Source organism: Brienomyrus brachyistius, chromosome 1, assembly GCF_023856365.1.
Source record: "Brienomyrus brachyistius isolate T26 chromosome 1, BBRACH_0.4, whole genome shotgun sequence".
Classification (NCBI taxonomy): Eukaryota; Metazoa; Chordata; class Actinopteri; order Osteoglossiformes; family Mormyridae; genus Brienomyrus; species Brienomyrus brachyistius.
The window spans coordinates 48,550,161-48,564,988 of NC_064533.1; the positions used below are offsets into that span (position 1 = coordinate 48,550,161).

Sequence of the window (14,828 nt, forward strand, 5' to 3'; positions counted from 1 at the left end):
ACCCATATTACACATTTGTGATGAAGATAAAATGTGTTGCATTTTTATTTAATAAAAAAAGCTATGGCATATCTTCTGTGGCACAAAGGCAGGAAGATCAAAACAAGATCAATTAAATAAATGCTCTCAAACACTCATAATTAAATAGTGACATGTTCCATTGGAGTTCCATGGGTAGCACTGTGGCTTCACATTGCCAAGGTTGAGACTTAAATCTTATCTTAGCATGTATGGTGTTTCTTCCCATACATGCATGATGTTTATGAATGTTTTATGAATACTTAATGAATACATTATGAAGGTGTACTGAACGTTTTATGAATGCAATATAAAACCATTATGAAGGTGCAGTTAATGTAAAGCGTTACCCAATAATGTATTTTCACTCAGCCAATCAGTTAATAAATAGGTAAAAACAAGTCTATGGAAGTAATAAACTTGCAAGTCATGAACTGTCCTCCACAGAATCTTTGCTGGTTAAGATGACATGCCTAAGATCGGAAAGTTGTTGGTTCAGATCCCAGGCTTGGCAAGATGGCTTTGCTCTCGGCCCCCTGGACAAGGCACATAAGCCCTATGTACTGCTGGGGATTGATGGACACTGTTCCCTCTGAAATGTACGCTGTGGATAAAAGCGTCCTTTACTGTAAGTGTAAACAACTAAGAATGCAGGACAACAAATAAATCTGTAGCAGTTTATTGATTCTTAAAAAGTACAAAAAGTGGTATCTTACCAGAACATAGAAAAATAAAGAACATTAAGAATGGCCAGTTATTGTACAACAGCACAGCTACAGCATGTAGTGTTCGAACATTTGGCTTGTTAATTTAACACTGCACTTGTCAGTGTACAACAATAATTGTTAGTGGATGTAAGCGTTTTACAAATTACAAATAAAACAGAAAAGCAGTTCATATACCAAACACACTAAAATAAACCCCATCAACCCATTTGGAAATTAGCACAGTATTATAAAATAGGCAGATCTGGTGACGAGTTATATATGGACTGGGTGCATGCGGCTGGGAGACCCGGCCGGACGCCTCAGCTGCCGACCCGCTTGGTTTTGCCAAAGCATTTCTGGAGGAAATGGCTTATGTGGGTGAAGACGTGGCGGAAGGCGGAGCCACTTAGCTGATGGTTCTTATCAGCGTACCACTGTCAAAAGACAGAAAAGACAGGAACTATTATTAGCACAAGATGTCAAAGACGAACTCCCAGTACGAAATGCGACCAGGACTGAAAAACAGGAAAGAAATGACACCTGTAATATAACGTTGAGCATTCATCAGAATGAGACTATAAAAATACAAAACTGAAGTAATATATTAGAACAATGTTTCCCAATCCAGTCCTCGGGAACCCGCAGACATTCCAAGTTTTTACTGGGAGCTGGGAGAGAGGAAGAATATGGACAGTCTGGCAGGGAGCTGGGAGGAATCAAAATCGTGGACCGGCTGTGGGTCCCTGAGGACTGGGTTGGGAAATGCAGTATTAAAATAATACTCAGCTGTAGCTGGGCATTTGAGTGCAAATTTGCATGGCTTACTATTGCACATCTAGTAGGTCATTTGGTTAAATTAAAAGGGCTGCAAGGTCTGTGGGGCGGCATGGTGGTGCAGTGGTTAGCACTGTTGCCTCACACCTCTGGGACCTGGGTTCGAGTTTCCGCCTGGGTTACATGTGTGTGGAGTTTGCATGTTCTCCCCATGTCGTCGTGGGGTTTCCTCCGGGTACTCCGGTTTCCCCCCACAGTCCAAAAACATGCTGAGGCTAATTGGAGTTGCTAAATTGCCTTTAGGTGTGCATGTGTGAGTGAATGGTGTGTGAGTGTGCCCTGCGATGAGCTGGCCCCCCATCCTGGGTTGTTCCCTGCCTCGTGCCCATTGCTTCCAGGATAGGCTCTGGACCCCCCGGGACCCAGTAGGATAAGTGGTTTGGAAAATGGATGGATGGACGTAAGGTCTGTGGGATTTTATTTACTTATTTAAATTTTATTCCTGCTTCCAATTTGATTTATTAATGTATCGAACAAAGACCATGAAGCCCCCCAGCTCTACCAGTTAGGGTGCCCTGCTCAGTTCCTGCTGCCCATCTGCAGTCTGTGGACCTTTTCGTCGCTGTGGATATTTACCATGGCTTCAAAGTCCACCTGCTCCTCAACAAGAGCTTTAGATATCTGTGCAGCTTGCTGGAAATGCACATTATCTGCAAGAAAAATATATTACTATAGGAGTTGGTTGTTATCCTTTCTAAAAGATACAAGCAGATTTTATGTACTACAATATTTCTTGCAAACTATTAAATGGTATTATCTAAGTGGAATGGCAGAGTAATATCATACTGGTTTTTGTTGGTTATGGTAATTTGAATCATCCTATTGATCCCTCAATGTTATGTGACTTACAATTTTGCAAGTATACACTATTTTTTAGGCTGTGTGTTACACTAGCAGAACCTCTAGGGTCTTGATCTTAAAAGCTAATGTCTGTAAAACACACAAACTACAGGGATGATGCATGTTTCATAACTGAAAAGTAGGAGTGCTGGCACTAGTCGTCTTAAGAACAGCGCTTACCATCTGCTGTGCCATGAATCAGAAGGTAATCCACAGATTTGAAGTTCTTGGCTCTACTTGTTACTGTGGAGTTCTAGAAAAAATATGGACAATTAATATTAAAGGCCATTGAAGGAATACTGAGTTGTCGATAAAATTCCCTTTAGTCTTTAAAATCTTGATGGACTTACTTTGTAGAACTCAGCATTGTCCGACGGCCGGCTCATATAGCGCTCGGTGTAAACCGCGTCTGAAAGATTTACCGAGCAACCCTGGATTTAACGTTTTATTAACCGATATGTCACTTGAGGCAGCAGCCTACGAGAATCAGGAATATCAAACATACCATAATATTCCCAGCTAGATACGGGAGCGACTGCCACGCCGCATTTGAAAAGTCTGCTCCCGGACCCCAAAGCCATCGAGGTGACGTACCCGCCGTAAGACTGGAAAGGAATCCACTGTTCAGCATCCAGCTTAATGTTTCTACGCTTAGCCATTTCATTCATAAAAAACAGACTTCCTACATAGTATCAAACTTACCCATCCCCAAATAGCTATTCTTTCTGTATCTATAAACCCCATATCAATGAATTTCCTAAAAAAGAAACAAAAAACAAAAATGGTAAATGGACTGCATTTATATAGTGCTTTTCTACTCCTACTAGCACTCAAAGCGCTTTACATTTCATGCCTCACATTCACCCATTCATCCGCAGACCGGTGGCGGAGGCTGCCATGCAAGGTGCCAACCAGCTCACCGGGAGCAATTTGGGGTTCAGTGTCTTGCTCAAGGACACTTTGATGGGGTCAGGAGGAACCAGGACTCGACCCTGCAACCCTCTGGTTGCTGAACAATAGCACTACCTCCTGCAGCACCATTGCCCAAACAGGGCTTTTGTTATAAACATTTTGAAATCTGGGGCTCAGCAGAATAATCATAAAGAAACTTGCTGTTTAATTGTTGCTGCTTTCCCTGACTATACGAATAAATGCTGGTTTTTATAACACACATTGTTTGCAAAAGATAAAACGGAAGATCATTTTGTAGCTTGATATCTGGCAGTTCAAATTCATCCTGACATCAAGTGCGAATCTCTAAAATTATGTACAGAACAGACTTACGTTAAAATGTATTTTTTTTTTATATATATATATATATATATATATATATATATATATATATATATATATATATATATATATATTTATATATTGATCTTCATAGTTGGACAAAAATAATCAATTGGATATTAGGCCTTTAGCAATTGCATTGTAAACGGACAATGTCAGGAATATGTTCCCGGAGAGGATTTTCTCTCCCTGGTGATTTATCTTACCTCACGGCTGATATTTGATCTTCCACCTCATATGTTCCCAGACGGTGGTAGATTGAGTGCATTATTTTATCACCTTGGTAACCACTTCCTCTTCCGTCAAAGCTAGCGACAATAACCTTCTCTGTGCTGGCAAGATATGTTCCCCAGTTCAGCTTGAATTGATAATTTACTCTTTGACTACATGGCCCAGCATACCTATGGAAAGGGACACCAAGACGTAGATTAAATAACTAAGTTTCCATTTTGAACCAGCAATCAAGTCAAGTCAACTGACAGTATCTTTACTGTCAACTCTATGATGTCAGTTCTACAGTATGATGTCAGCTCTATGATGTCAGCTCTACAGTATGATGTCAGCTCTATGATGTCAGCTCTACAGTATGATGTCAGCTCTATGATGTCAGCTCTACAGTATGATGTCAGCTCTATGATGTCAGCTCTATGATGCATGGGTCATACAATTCAAATATCGTTCCTCATACGTCATTTTGTAATAAACAGAATATACATGTAAGACATATAAACACAGGTATGTAAAGCCCTTACACATCAATGAGAAGGGGATACTTCTTTGATTTATCAAAATGAGGTGGTAGCATCATCTGGTACTGGAGGTCTAAAGAAAAGCCACAAAAACAACAGCTTAGAAACAAACACACAAAATGATACCAGGAATGACACTGACACATATCTCTATAGACAAAGACCAAATCATTTCTCAGAAGACTTTTGTGTCGCTATGGATGTGAATGTAGTACGATGCAGAAGCTGGACAACAAGATCATTAGTGCCTTTAGTATTGGTGTAAATCTAAGAATATAATCAAGCCTGAACTGACCAGGCTAAAGCTGTCTTACTTTAGGCATATTATAAGAAGACACTAGTAGAGAATCTACTAGTGAACTGTAGATAACCATAACTGGAAAAGCTGAAGGAAAAGGAGGAAGAGAATGATGCACCGCAAGGTGGATGGACTCCATTATCATAGCGATGAACATGCCATTAGGAAACCCGAAGGTCCAGACAGAAGAAACGCTTTCTGGAGGAATGCTGGCTATACAGCAGGGGTGGATAGTTCAGGTCCCAAAAGTAAAGATCTAATCTAATATATGATGCACAAATCAGCAAAGCATTTTTGTGTTTTTCCTGTGTAATTAGCAGTGGTGAAAAGTTCAAGTCCAGAGAGTACAAATCCAGACCAAGATTTCCTTTCAACCCACCAGCTCAGTACTTACTCTGTGACTGGGACACTTGATACTCAACTGCTTGGTTAAACCAGAATCTTGGTCGGGATTTGTACTTTCTGGACGTGAACAATCCACCTCTGCTATATGGTCATCTAGAGTTGATATCAACTAGAGAATCTTACCAAACCCTCCAATGCTAAAGGTCCCATATCGCATGGTTGGCATCTGGAATTCTGTCAGAATGTTTCTCAGGACATCGTTGTTTTCAAGAACCTGAATCTCTAAAACCAAAACAACAAAGAAGATGAGGACCAAAAATGCTGGATTATTGTTGATCTGTAACATTGCTGTTGCACTAATTAACAGTGTTTTATTTAGCTTATGCTACATACCTGAGCCTGATCCTCTGTTATCCCTTAGAGTAAATACTGGGAGTTCAGGCCCTTTCAAGCACAAAAAAGTAATACAAACTTAATATTCATTTTGATTTAATTAATGAGCTTATATTCATCTGCAGATCATTGACAAATGAACCACTGCATTAACATAAAGGCCAGAACAGACTTTAATAGTCAGATCGACTCAATAAAATAATTTCTACATGTGGAATTTTGAAGTAAACGCATTGTTGGATCAAAGCACCATAACAGGACAGGCGGTAGTAGGCAGCGTCTTGACTGAAGTAGGCTGAGTTGTACTGACACCTCTCTTCTTGCAGGCCACAGGTGAGGCACTCGGGAGCAGAATGGCCGGCACCGATCCTGATCCTGAGAGACAGATGTCAGTTTAGGATGCAGTCGGTCAGATACCGAGCTTCAACGACACCGTAAGCGATGCCTTACTTGTAAACGTTCCTCTGCCCTGGACGTTTGTGGTATTCATTACTGACATAGTATCTACAAAAAAAGGAAGGAAAAAAATAGACTTATACATTACTGCTGAAAATTAATTTTAGGTGCACAGAGCTACAATATGGAGTAGTGGTCACATTGCTGGGGGCAAAAATATGAATGGGATGAACATTACTGAAATTAGTAAGACAATCAAGGAAATAATGTGGTTACTATATGTTACTCTAGAATGAGTATTTTCATACTTCAATCCTCCACGCTAGCTGCTACAATATGGTTACTTACATAGCATCTTTCGTTAACTTTGAAATGTAGATGACCTCCCATTGTCCTGATGTAATAGGTGTCACCACACCCTAAAAACGGTTGAGACACACTTTGTGACTGACTGCCCATAATGCAAAGCATCCAAGTGACTGAATATTGAATAGATGCATTGAGTCTATTAATTCTATTGGCGAAACACTTACAGCATTAACATAATGTATGTGTTTATAGCCGTCAGAGTCACTCATCACTTTGTAAAAGCTCAAGGTGTCTGCAGCAAAAAATGGATGCAGGGGTGAATACTGAAAAAAAGGCACAGAGTTAGTTGAGAAAATATTACCGCTGTGATACAGTCGCGTTCAATATCTTTAGTTAAAGGCTGATATTTGGTCATCTGTTCATTTTCATGTTAATACAATTTTAAAATGACTTACATGCCCAACCCAGCCTGTCTTGCTTGTCTCTTCATGACTCTGGCAACAAAGAAAAGGGATGACTAGTTATAAATCTCACACAAAAAAACCTTCGTATGATAATTTAACAAGTAAGTTATCTGTCAGATGCCTTTATTAAGACAGCAGGGTCAGCCAAGCCCTGGGACGATTGAGGTTAAGAGTCTTGCTCACGGCGGAATTGCAAGATAATTCTGCTGATGAGGAGATGTGAACCGATGACCTTCTGATCAGGGGCAGAGAGTTCTAAGCCACAGAACTGGACACCAGGCCTTCAATACAAATATAGGTCTCTGTATGCTGTAGTAGTGGCCATATTGAAAGGTCTGTGCGTGTGGCGATATAAATAACAAATGTAATTTCCTTTCGTGCTTTCTGGCAACAAATGTGAAGAAGCATGGGAAATGTTTTATGCTAAATGAATGAATGAAACAGGCTTTTCCTTATGGCCCAGTCCAAAGTAATTTATACAGCATAAATAAGGGGAGGCTTCGGACCCCCCGCGACCCAGTAGGATAAGCGGTTTGGAAAATGGATGGATGGATGGATAAATAAGAGGTATATATGGGTATATGGTGCAAGTTAGGTACATGTAGCATTTTCCCAGCCAGAGTTACACAGGGGGCCATTCTGTGGCAGGGTGGCCTGCTATAAAATGCCCCCCCCCACTATCTATCTATCTATCTATCTATCTATCTATCTATCTATCTATCTATCTATCTATCTATCTATCTATCTATCTATCTATCTATCTATCTATCTAACAGTATGTATGATGTATATATGCATGCACTCTATATAAACACTATATATATTTATATTTTGTCACTTTTAATTGCACATTGTAATCTGCCTATAGAGCTGTATTTCACTGCATACTTTGTATGCATGTGTCAAATAAAACCCGTGACTTAAAGCATGCTGGGAAGACACACACCGACTTCCCATTCCACGCTCGTCCGTCAAAGTCATAGGTCTGCATGAGGACATAGTTCTGGCTCCTCTTGGCCCACTGGACAGCGACGCGCTCATCGGTCACCCAGGTCACAGAGCTCAGGTAGTGGTCGCTACAAGGGAAAAAAGCAAAGACAATAACCACTGAAGAGATATATCTCAGGAACCGCTAATTAAAACATCTCAGAGGGAGAGAGTGTTTTTATATATTGGAGCAGGCATTCTGTTAGATTTGCGTTAATGCTGGCTGGATACTTCAGACGAAATCGACGGAATCGGTGTTGTTTTTGCAATAAGATATCGTTTGATGCGTAGTAACCATGGTAACCACCGTTTCGGCAAACCACCTCTGCAGATTTGTGAAGGCAAACTTTTTAGTTTTTCCTGATCCCTCCCACTGTCCTATGCAGTTACCAGCAGGATTTACACCACACGGCACTTTAAATTGTGTAAATTAATATGTGTATTCGTGGATTTATGTTAATAATAAATGACAGATATGTATTAATGCATGTCATAGATTGTGTGTGCTTTGTTTCAGTCTAACCATGAGTGTCATGTAGCTGTTAATGAAGACAGTAACTTCCATTTTAAAAGAGCTGTCATCTCTATTGGAATTATCCACAATATTTGCACTCTGAATGTGGATCTGCTACACAGAAAACATTCTGCGTCCTCTAGGGTCATAGCGTGACATAGAACGACTAAAGTGGAAGTGTCGTTCTATGTATGAGACAGATTTTTGTCACTGACGTGTTCGATTTCGTTTTGTCTGAACGTCGTTTGAAGTATACGGCCAGCGTTACTGTAAAAAGCAGCACCTCCATACTCTACCTTTCCCCTACTGAATTTGGCACTACAACTTGTGTGATTCCTGATGTACCTGTGGAATCGGCAACGAACAGCTTCACCTTAGGAATTGAGGACCCAGCCTGCGTAACAGAAATACATCAGATTCCGAACCCTCAAGCCGATTGCTCAGTCGTTTCGTCATATTCAGCACATATTCCAGCAAAGCTTCTCACAATGCTTCACAATTGATTCTCCACAGGAACGCTGAACTTAGAAAATGGAAACTAGAGGAGGATGTAAATCGTGTATTCCTGTACTGGATACGTGGTTATGGCACATGGGCGGGTGGATGGATGGACGGACGGATGGATGGATGGACGGATGGATGGACGGATGGATGGATGGGTATTCCTGTACATGTTTCATTAGGCACAACTTATTTTAAGTTCAGAACATCTTTTATCGACTTTTGCAATTCATGTGTGGCACGTTTTCTATGATCCAGCAGCTTTCACACAGGCAACGTTCCTCATAGACACCCTACCTTAGGGTACGGAATGGCCACTGTTTCCGGGTATTGCCCAGATCCATACCACGAATACTCAATGGTGTGGACCTCTGTGTCATTGAACTCAACGTAGGCCAGATACTTGCCACCGGGTGACCACCACATTGCATCATTGGAAGAGAACATCTCCTCTAAAAATAAGTTTGAATATTTGGATTTCAACTTCAATCTAGAAATACACCTTAATATTCAAATGATACATCTCACGGATTTACTCTGGAAAATTAGTTCAATTAGTTTGTGGTGTTTTAAAACAAATCGGCTTATTTATACATCACGAATGCTGAGATGACACAAAATTAAGGCACTACATCATATTAATAATGATGTTAATGTTGTTTAAACATTCTAATCTACAGTAGGTTGTACAGGAATAATTATTTTACATAATACTCACCCTCATATACCCAGTCTGGAATACCATTGAGAATTTTATTCTTCTCTCCATTTTTAGTTATTTGTTTGGCATTAGACATTGCAGAGTCTTTAATGTAAATGTTATATTTCCAAACATAAGCCTGTAAGGGTAAACATGCCTGAGATGTGACGTCAGATTCATGGCACATGAAGCATAAACATGAAACTGGAAATTCACTTTTTTTTAACCAAAATGACATATTTAATTAACACCAGAACTATTGTCTAGCACTGTTGATAAAATCACATCCGGGAGTTATGGGCTGAATAAAACTACAGTCCAAACCACAAACATGCTGCAGCAATCAGCTCTTACCAGCTTATTTCCAACAGGAGCCCATAAAAGGTATTGCACTTCTTCTGGGATGTGTGACGGTGTGACAAATTCCCTGAAAGATGAACACTACTGCTTAAAACACTGCCCTTGCAAACTGAATTTGTCAATTCATTTGTTAATTAAGTAGAATATGCACTCTTTAAAATAAGAGCACATATGTAGAAAAGTGTGTGCAGGCCCGTGGAACAGCGGTCATGAACCTATTCGAGACAGAAGATTCTTAGGTCAAGGTTGGACCTATACACCTGTACAGCGGCTGTATCAAGCATTGTCCCAAAGCCCCAGAATCAGGGACAAAAGTAATTATCATGCAAGCAGTCACAAACTGGAGACGCTGCAAAGAAATGCCCGACACTTACGAGGCTTCCAGGTTGTAGAGAGAGTAAGAGGCTGTGAATGAGTGTCTCCATTGCTATGGAATCACAAACAAAGCTGTCAGCCACATGGGTGTGTGCTAATGGACTGTTTAAGCACTAATGCCAGCACAAAAAATGTGCATCATTGTATCGATGTACTTACCTTTGTATAATTGCTCTCCAAACAAACATATTTACGGTCAGCAGACATCAAATAGTCAGTGGCATCCACTTGTGCCTATTTAACATACAGTACATATATAATAATATGCTACAGTATTGGTAAAGTATAATAATATTAAAATCAATATTTATATTATTAATAATAAGATGTCTTGGCCTTTGCAGACATATCTAATAAATAATAATAATAATAATAATAATAACAATAATAATAATAATAATAAACAGCTTACAAATGTTTTGTTGTTCAAAAATTCTGTGGCACTTCTTGTGTCAACATTGTGGAGAAAAACACTGCCTTCTTTTGTTCTATGTAGATATTCATTGTCTGTCAAAAAAATCACGTTAATAGATTGATTTAGATGAGAGCAGGCTAACGCTTCTTACACTCACTCACGCTCATTAAAGCGTTGCGTTATTACATTACCTGATATCCATCGCAGATTGTACGCCTTATATCTGATGGTGTCATTGAAGTAGTCTTCGAGGGTGAAGGTTCTCTTAGAGTCCCATTTACTGTCTTCTGAAGTAGTAAAAATACTTCAAATATTACGTCTTAATTAAATGCCTCAAAAATCACTCGCATCATCAGTGCCATGCGTTAATAGCTTAACCATGTGCAAAATGTTCTAAAGAATATGCTGAATTTCAGCAGCCTGCTAGTGAAATAGGCCATGTTAAAAACATGCATTCGTAGCAGTGTATGTTAATAAAATAATTGTCGCCGTATATACTAATAATACTTCAATAACTACAAGTTGTCACTTGGTGGCGCCAAGTCAATATCACGCACGAGTACAATCATTTGATAAATGCCTAGGGTCTGAATTAATACTGCAATCTTGTTTTCAGGATTTAAACAGAGTTCGGTGGAAATAACCTATGATCCACAATAATCTTCTATCTAGTATAATTTGCTATAATTCTTGCAGTTCGAAATTACGTTCAGTTGGAAGTATTTTGTAAGTAAAGGTGAAGACTTTCCCGCTTCCTGGATTACACGTGTCGCAACATGATTAGACTATAAGTAAAATAATCTAAAATCACCGCGGGCATGTCAGATAATGTTGACATTTAGTTTCATTAACGGGAATGTCATAGTTACAAAGAAAAAAAACAGTTGAACATGAATTATTAACTGTAAAGATTATAATAGTAAATGTAGATTATATAGGCACAAAGACCGTGCACTTACTGTTTGCAATTATTGTTGCAAGGATAGTTATTAATGCGATGACGACAGCAACTCCAACCAACCCCAGGAGCACTTTTCGACTGTTCTAAAGTTACGATTAATGCAAAAAAAAGGTCGAAAAAATAAACACACTCACACACATCATAAGTAGGAGTATCTTCCTGGTATAATTAAAACGACTGAATACACTACATCTGAGTAAAGTTAAACTGGTAAAACAAACTCAGGAAATAATCATTTGCTTTAATTTTCTACACGCAAGCTAGTTACGGGGTCTATGCTAATAAAAAAAGTTAAAAGACCAGGTACTGACCGGCATTATTGTACCGGGACGGTGGATATTCCCAGATGAAAATACTTTTCAGTCCGATGGATGGGAAGCGCGTGTTTCGCGATTGTTGGGCCGATGAGTATTTTCTCCTTAAGTAGTCAAGCCAACAAAACTGAGAAATGTACACCTTTGGAGTCCTCGACACGCATATCTTGACTTTAAAGCACCGCACAATTCCGCCTCTTTGCCAGGTTATTTTAACTTGAAGCGACCGAACTTCTATAAGCGTCCCGAGTTACTAAGCAGCCCTCCGCAAAAAGACGACTTAAAAAACCCACGACAGACTGCTAAGTTATTCTTAGCGGGGTATTCTTAGTTATTTATTGCACGAATTATCAACTTACTAACAAAGCATTTTTTTTTTCTAAAATGCATTTAGACGTACGTAAATTATGCTGGGTTATGGGGTCATATAAAAATGATTTAAAGGAATTTTTACACGTCCTGTTACGTATTTTAACATGATATTCGTTATGGGATGGACTAAGTGGAATGGGCGTTTCTGAAAACTACAATATGCATGCTTGTATTTTACGCAGTCTTTCCAGGTTCCATCAATTCACAAAATGAAATCATTAAAATTAAATGAGGATATAAGGTTGTATGTTGAAATATTAGTCCTTATAATGCACTGTATGGCATGAATTACGCTGCATGCTAACTTCATCGAGTCAAATACACTGCCTGCCGTCTATTGTCCGTATAATGAAATTATTTAAATATAAAAACTGAACATTATCCGCAGCCTAACGGTACACGGTGGGTGTAACTCTACAGCGCCTCGAATACCTTGTGATGAGTAGGACTGCGCGAGGCGTCGCTAGACTAGCGCATTTGGGGTCGAAGCCCCGTATGATTTGTTTAGCAATCCTACTGGCTACTGCTTATGTGCGGCACATGCACCCATGTTTAAATAGGCCTACTTAATAAAAAAAAAAAAAATTTTGTTTTCTCTGTATTCAGTAGGCCTATAGAAATATAATTCTATGAGCATAATTAACACAGTTAAAGTTATTGTAATGTGACAGTGTTATGATTTGACACCTATACCATATTATGGTATATATTTCCATGTAATTTCATATCCTATAATAACTTATAGAATTTAAATGTAGAAAACATGTACTCATGCAATGCATGTAAACTGAAGATGGGTTTGGAGGCGCTGGCGTTGATGCCCGCCTAGGGCGCCGCATGGGCTTGGAGGCGGTGGTGTTGATGCCCGCCTAGGGCGCCGCATGGGCTTGGAGGCGGTGGCGTTGATGCTCGACTAGGGCGCTGCTTGGGTTAGGAGGAGCTGGCGTTGATGCCCGCCTAGGGCGCCGCATGGGCTTGGAGGAGCTGGCGTTGATGCTCGACTAGGGCGTCGCATGGGCTTGGAGGAGCTGGCGTTGATGCCCGCCTAGGGTGCCGCATGGGCTTGGAGGCGCTGGCGTTGATGCCCGCTTGGGCACCGCATGGGCTTGGAGGCGCTGGCGTTGATGCCCGCCTAGGGCGCCGCATGGGCTTGGAGGCGCTGGCGTTGATGCCCGCCTAGGGCGCCGCATGGGCTTGGAGGCGCTGGCGTTGATGCCCGCCTAGGGCGCCGCATGGGCTTGGAGGAGCTGGCGTTGATGCTCGACTAGGGCGTCGCATGGGCTTGGAGGAGCTGGCGTTGATGCCCGCCTTGGGCGCCGCATGGGCTTGGAGGAGCTGGCGTTCATGCTCGACTAGGGCGTCGCATGGGCTTGGAGGAGCTGGCGTTGATGCTCGACTAGGGCGCCGTATGGGCTTGGAGGCGCTGGCGTTGATGCCCGCTTGGGCGCCGCATGGGCTTGGAGGTGCTGGCATTGATGCTCGACTAGGGCGTCGCATGGGCTTGGAGGAGCTGGCGTTGATGCCCGCCTAGGGCGTCGCATGGGCTTGGAGGAGCTGGCGTTGATGCCCGCCTAGGGCGTCGCATGGGCTTGGAGGAGCTGGCGTTGATGCCCGCCTAGGGCGCCGCATGGGCTTGGAGGAGCTGGCGTTGATGCTGCCCTGGGGGCGCCGCTTGGGCTAGGAGGAGCTGGCGTTGATGCCCGCCTAGGGCGTCGCATGGGCTAGGAGGAGCTGGCGTTGATGCCCGCCTAGGGCGCCGCATGGGCTTGGAGGAGCTGGCGTTGATGCTCGACTAGGGCGTCGCATGGGCTTGGAGGCGCTGGCGTTGATGCCCGCCTAGGGCGCCGCATGGGCTTGGAGGAGCTGGCGTTGATGCCCGCCTAGGGCGTCGCATGGGCTTGGAGGAGCTGGCGTTGATGCCCGCCTAGGGCGCCGCATGGGCTTGGAGGCGCTGGCGTTGATGCCCGCTTGGGCGCCGCATGGGCTTGGAGGCGCTGGCGTTGATGCCCGCTTGGGCGCCGCATGGGCTAGGAGGCGCTGGCGTTGATGCCCGCCTAGGGCGCCGCATGGGCTAGGAGGAGCTGGCGTTGATGCCCGCCTAGGGCGCCGCTTGGGCTAGGAGGAGCTGGCGTTGATGCTTGCCTAGGGCGCCGCTTGGGCTAGGAGGTGCTGGCGTTGATGCCCGCCTAGGGCGCCGCTTGGGCTAGGAGGCGCTGGCGTTGATGCTCGCCTAGGGCGCCGCTTGGGCTAGGAGGCGTTGGCGTTGATGCCCGCCTAGGGCGCCGCATGGGCTTGGAGGAGCTGGCGTTGATGTTCGCCTAGGGCGCCGCTTGGGCTAGGAGGAGCTGGCGTTGATGCTCGCCTAGGGCGCCGCTTGGGCTAGGAGGCGCTGGCGTTGATGCTCGCCTAGGACGCCGCTTGGGCTAGGAGGCGCTGGCATTGATGCTCGCCTAGGGCGCCGCTTGGGCTAGGAGGCGCTGGCGTTGATGCCCGCCTAGGGCGCCGCATGGGCTTGGAGGAGCTGGCGTTGATGCTCGCCTAGGGCGCCGCTTGGGCTAGGAGGAGCTGGCGTTGATGCCCGCCTAGGGCGCCGCATGGGTTTGGTGCTTTTAGCAACACTCCTTAGCTGGATCATCACCCCGTAAGCTTGTTCCCACCAAAGAAAAACACGCAGGAGCAGGTA

At 42.9% G+C, this 14,828-nt stretch overlaps 1 protein-coding gene across 1 annotated transcript; it reads right to left on the reverse strand.

Moving 5' to 3' along the window:
* Nucleotides 1-681: 681 nt before the first annotated feature.
* On the reverse strand, nt 682-12,284 carry LOC125747356 (fibroblast activation protein, alpha). The gene is made up of 26 exons (XM_049022549.1): nt 11,771-12,284; nt 11,458-11,542; nt 10,690-10,785; nt 10,496-10,590; nt 10,243-10,317; nt 10,083-10,135; nt 9,703-9,775; nt 9,367-9,487; nt 8,946-9,100; nt 8,444-8,541; nt 7,593-7,722; nt 6,638-6,676; nt 6,407-6,505; nt 6,222-6,292; nt 5,928-5,981; nt 5,728-5,852; nt 5,478-5,528; nt 5,268-5,366; nt 4,445-4,514; nt 3,899-4,093; nt 3,102-3,156; nt 2,905-3,004; nt 2,750-2,808; nt 2,580-2,652; nt 2,136-2,209; nt 682-1,159 (listed from the first exon to the last, which is right to left on the reverse strand). The coding sequence occupies exons 1-26, from the start codon at nt 11,774-11,776 to the stop codon at nt 1,046-1,048; spliced, it is 2,265 nt and encodes a 754-aa protein (XP_048878506.1). The 5' UTR covers nt 11,777-12,284; the 3' UTR covers nt 682-1,045.
* Between the last annotated feature and the right edge of the window lie 2,544 nt (nt 12,285-14,828).